We start from the raw sequence: 5,715 nt of genomic DNA, 5'->3' as shown, positions 1-5,715 counted from the left end.
ACGGTATCCCATCCTCCTAGCTATCGTTTCGAACACGTCCCCCTTGGACACTCTCCGTCGATCCCCCGCCCTCTACGCCCCCTTGGACCGTGGCCGCGCGCGCGGTGCTCCCCGCTCTCCTACCGCCGCAGCCTCCACACCACCGTCTTTCTCCGTCACGGCGACGAGAGAACTCGAACTCTGTTGCTCGCGTAAAAGCCTCGTACACGAACCCCTCCGGCCTCCCTCCGCGATCCTCCGGGAGCAGCCTCCCCCCGGCCCCCCGGCATCGCCGCGATCGCCACTCTACTATCAAGCTACACACGCTCTCGACTACTATCTCGACTATTAATATAAAAGAGGGTTCCTCGACACTCGCCGCCCGGTAATTGTGCGGCGTGCACGAATCGTAGCGTCTCTTCTTCTCTTCTCTCCAGCGGTTTTTTTCTCTCCTCTCTCCGCGACTCGGTCACGAAACGTTTCTGCTTTCCAGCCGCTTTTCTAGCCGAGAGAGAGAGAGAGAGAGAGAGAGAGAGAGAGCGAGAGAGAGAGAGAGAGAGAGAGAGTCGTCTACGGTTTCGGTTCGATCGATCGATCGATCTCTCTCGACCGCGTCGCTCTGCACCGGTGCCTCGGGAATTCGAACGAATGGCCACCTTATCTCTATCGGCTGGAAATTAAATCGTCAACGAGACCTCGATGTTCGTGTTGCGTTTATTACAGGCTGTCGACGGTGTTTTAGAGATTTTTTTCGCAGCCGGACGAGTTCCGTTTCGGCGACCGCTGAGGGTTGAGAATCGTATTTTTACGCGCGGTGTATTTTTCTTCTTTTCTTTTTTCTTTTCTTGATTGGGATTCTGTATAGAAAGTATGTATGTATGTATGTACTTTCGTAATCGAATTTATACGAAGCTCGTTTTTCGACGGGCGGGCCGTTTGCATTTGGTTTTCAACCCCTTAACGATCTTGCCTGTGTGTGCGTGTGTGTGCTGTGGGCGTATTAAATTAAAAAGTAGTTTCGAACCGTGTGCGAGATCGATTTCCTTTCGAGGATCGAGCAGAAACGTGTTTAAGAATTGATTTAGTTTTTTGGAATTTTGTGTCGTCGAGGGGGTTGAAAGCCAAAGATTCGGTATAGTATGCAAGGAGAAAGCGAAATTCGATCAAAGCGTCTTTAATGGGAGGGGTTCAACAGATAGAGCTTCCAGAGTCATTGTAAAAGATACAATCTTCAAAGTTATTGAAAAAAGATAGAATATTGAAAGTTATTTTAGTGGTCAGAGTCTTGAAAATCATTTTTAATGATAGAGTCTTGATAGTTGAAGATATTTTAAACTATATGTGGAGTCTCGAAAGTTACTTTAGATTATGTCTAGAATTTCCGAAATCAATTTAGAATATATCTAGATTTTCCAGAGTCATTTAGAACATATCTAGAATTTCCAAAGTCATTTTAGAATATATCTAGAACTTCCAAAGTCGTTTTAAAATATATCTAGAATTTCCAGAGTCATTTTGGAATATATCTAGAATTTCCAAAATCAACTTACGATATATCTAAAATTTCCAAAGTCATTTCAAAAGACAGAGTCCCTAAAGTCATCTTAAACAATATATCTAGAGCCTCCAAAACTATTTCAAACCACACGTGGAGTCTCGAAAGTCGCCCTGAACTACATCTGAAATCCCGAAAGTCATTTGAAGCTGCACACAGTCACCAAAGTCGTCTCAAACTATGCCCGGAGTCTCCGAACTCGTTAAAAATCCATCTATAGTCTGGAAAGTCGTTTAAATACCCATCAAAAGTCTTGTAGAGTCGTTTAAGAATGTATCTAGCCTCGAAAGCCGCGCATCTCGCTGACAAACTGGCATTCTCAAACACAAGCATTATCTGCGCGACCCTCGAAGCACTTTCTCAATAAAGTGAATTACACACGTTCGTATCAGAGCAATATATCATCCCACGTTACGTTTTTTCCAAGCGATACTCTTCTATTTCCTGATAAAGTGGGCGTTAATTAACGCGGTCCACGTTATCGCGCAGAGAGCGGGAAACAATTCGAATACGGCTGTTCGCGTTATCGTCCGATGCGCGGCGCTCGTCGACGCCGTTACCGTGGCAACGGGGGAAGCATGGCGGCGGCGACAACGGCAGCGGCAGCAGTTGTACACAGGTCGGGCGCGCCTCCGCAGCGATCCGCGGGAGTATGTCCGTTACAGTAAAGGATTAAGCTTTGTTTTAGCGACCGATTGTCGACGGGACGGCGAAGGATGAACGAGGAAGCGGAGACGGGAACGTGGAATCTGGACGCGAGCGGTAGCACTGACGAGCGAAGGAAGCCGAGCCACGTGAGACGATTGAATTTCGGACAGTCGATTCTAACCTTACACGTGGTCAAGCAATTCCAGGGCCAGAGAGATGGCGCTCTGACGATAGATAGGAACGTGGCGATGATTCCGTGCACGTCGAGGGGCGAGTTCGTGCGGAAATGGATCGAAACTCATCGGGGCACGGTTACCGACACCGATGAGCCCGCCATCTCTTCCCCCGTTCTCGGCTTGCCAGCGGCGAAGCGCGGGATCGTACGATCGCCGATTCTTCTCAGCCAGAGGAAACGAGCTAGAAGGAAGGACAGTTCGGTGAAGAAGGATCGTGCGAACCGTAGCTCGTTCAGCGAGAATGAGAGGAAAGAGAACGTCCGGAGGAATTTGTTCCGGACCGAATCCACTGAGCGCGAGCACGGCCACGTGGCCGTGTCGCCTGTGCTCGTTAAGAGCATGTGCAAGACTGAAAAGAAACAAGTGAACGGCGAGAGGAAGGTTCTGCATCGGATAGAGAACAAACGCCCGGAGACGACCGGCGATTTTTGCAACAACAGAGTAACAGCTTCGCCTATTTCTTATATCAGTAGTTTGAAACAGAGGAGACCCACTGGGCTATGGAACACGTTTGTCTCCAGCGAGGAGGACACCGGAAATGCCATCCTCATCAACACTCAGAAGCGACGCGCGTTGGCCAAGAAGATGGAGGAGAATTTCAAGCAGCTCGACGATGCGGACTGCGTCGAAAGCGATCATTCCGGGGACTCCAGGATTTCCAAGGGCTCGAAAATTTCTGGGGACTCGAGGAACTTGCAAGCTCCGGTCATCGCGAGGACTTTGGAGGACTCCAAGATCTTGGACCAGTCTCTTGGACCAATCTTGGAACATTCCAAGATCTTGGACCACTCTCTTGGACCAATCTCGGAGCACTCCAAGATCTTGGAGGACTCCACTGGATCTGACGCGCGTGACTCTGCGAGAATGGAGATAGAATCCGTTCCAGATGACCTCGAAGATTCTCGCGACCTTACCAAGTCGGATACCGACGGTGATGCTAACGAGCACAGCGTCCGAATCGAGGATGCAGACACGCAGGACACGGATCTTTCGGTCCCCATTCTTCCACGAGTCTACGTCAACAACGCTTTGCGCTCCATCGCGTCCACTTCCATAAGCTCCAAGACCCAAGACAGCGACCAAACTTATTTCTCGAACGCGGCGCAGCTTGGCTACCCGGTTGCCTATCAATCGCAGAAGATATCGGAAATCTCGTCGCTAACGACTGGCTGGCGAGGAGGCAAGTCTGCAGAATCTGGGGTGATAGTCAACGCGGAGTCGCCGCTGCGGATGCGAGCGGAACCGTTTATGCATTTTAGTCTGTTGGACTCGACCAAGAAGAAAAAGCGGAAACCAAAAAAGTAAACAGCAGTTAACAAAGTCGAGGACGAATTTCACTTAGACTTTTCGCCATTTAAAAACGTCGAGTGTGGAGAAAGAAAGAAATTGTAACACATGTTTGGATTACAAAATTTATTCAAATCATTTTCTAGGAAATACATTTCATAGCTGTATTAATTTTAATATATTTAATAATTCTAGATGCGATGCGAACAGATTTGTATATCGTTTCTGTTTTCCGTTCCAGGGGCAGCTTGACTGAGAAACTTCAGGCTGCAATCAATAGGCAGGTGTCCTTCCTGAGGATATGGAGGCACCAGATGAAACAGGCGGTGAAGAACAACGTGTCGTTGCCGTGCGTCACCGTCCATACGCTGGAATGCGTGATCAGCTTTAATAGACAATTCTTGGAAGGTGTGGCGATCGAGGATCCGTTCAATCTACTACCCACGATGGAAGGAAGTCGCTTCCCCAGGCGGATAAGGATCATGACGGTGCCCGAGATCGTCGGCAAAATCGAGTCGAGAACCGCGAGCTTAGTCCAAATTTTCCCACCTTGGGAAATGCTAGATGATAAAAAGTTAACATTGAACGTGACGTACATTAACGTGATATCCGACGATCCGGGGGTAGTTCGTGAAAACACGAACGACGAGCCTGCTCGACTGTCCGTCGTTCAGGAGTTCGATTGTCCGTGTATTCGTACGGGTAAAATGAATATGTATTGTAGCGAACGTTGCAACAAACCGGACGTTATTGAAGGGTTGTTCGACGTTGAGCAATAGTAATAAGTACTTAGATTCGTGGCCACGTTACCAAATCAGAATCACGATGATTTCAGTTTAGTAGTCTTATTATTTAATCAGATGGCTAGGAAGCGTTGTAGCTTTTTTCGACAACGCGAAAGTAAATTTTTTCATATACATACATATATTATATACATATTATCTTCTAATAACGATGTTGTCTGTTAAAATCATGAATTATGTTCTAGTAAATTTGTTAACTAACGTTGAATAATATTGTTTACCAAATGTTAGAGGTATTTATTAACGACTTCGTTATCTATAAATTATTATACTTATATATGTATAGTATAATCTATATATGTATATATCTACGTTATCGTTACTATTGTAAATACTATAGCGTAACATTTTTATTAATTTCAAAGGTAGTACCAAAGTCTTGCGTGTCTTCTAGTAATAATTTTCGCCAGAATTCAGTTTACATTAATTAGATAAAATAAATAAACTGGTAAGCAAGTATCGTCGGGGGGTAAATACCACAGCGCGATCTTCCCGCCTGTGGTAAAACAGCGATCTTCCTGTCTATGGTAAAACAGCGAGCTTCCCGCCTCTACTGTAACCCCGTGAGCACAGACTTAGTACCTAATAGTTTGAGCGTATCGCCACTGCGTGGAATGGCGCTTTGCGAAGGCGTAAATGCCGACAATATGGCGAAGCGGTAAATATCATTTCCGATTGCTCTTGCACTATACATGTTCGAACAATTGTTATCAATGATTAAGAACAAAGTTTTGAACTTTCAAGAGCGAAAATTAAAGCTGAAGGATTGCACTCGGTGGCAATCGTGTTTCGGGTAACTGGAAAAATACGGAATCATATAAACCGAACACTTTCGCCGTTTATAATACAAATAGTCCGGTAATTTAATTAATATTTCAGACATTCCAAATAACAATTAATAGATCCTGACAAGTTAACGATTATAAATTTCAGTAAAATCATTTGGCACACGATAAACTCTTCTTATATCATACATTCTAGATACAGCCATTTCTCTTCCCAGAAACGAGACAAGTTTTCAATTTTACAAAATGATATTGTGATTCTTTTTCAAACCAATCTACATTGTGATAGACTGGACACTTCCAGCTTTCATTTAAGCACTGGTGCACCGTAATAGCCCATCGGGAGCATGGCTTAAATTTCATTAGAACTTCCCTTTGCATTCCCAAGATTTTTGCCGATTTTCCACTTTTGTCAAGGTTCG

At 45.6% G+C, this 5,715-nt stretch overlaps 1 protein-coding gene across 1 annotated transcript; it reads left to right on the top strand.

Annotated features, from left to right (window-relative positions):
* Positions 1-2,104: 2,104 nt before the first annotated feature.
* LOC117227189 (uncharacterized) lies at positions 2,105-4,967 on the top strand. Its single transcript, XM_033482207.2, has 2 exons — positions 2,105-3,719; positions 3,947-4,967. Exons 1-2 carry the CDS (start codon positions 2,251-2,253, stop codon positions 4,482-4,484), a joined length of 2,007 nt encoding a protein of 668 aa, XP_033338098.2. The 5' UTR covers positions 2,105-2,250; the 3' UTR covers positions 4,485-4,967.
* The last annotated feature ends 748 nt before the right edge of the window (positions 4,968-5,715 follow it).

Source organism: Megalopta genalis, chromosome 2 (assembly GCF_051020955.1).
Source record: "Megalopta genalis isolate 19385.01 chromosome 2, iyMegGena1_principal, whole genome shotgun sequence".
Classification (NCBI taxonomy): Eukaryota; Metazoa; Arthropoda; class Insecta; order Hymenoptera; family Halictidae; genus Megalopta; species Megalopta genalis.
Note: the sequence above shows the minus strand (reverse complement) of the source record. Positions and strands in the feature narration are given on the sequence as shown.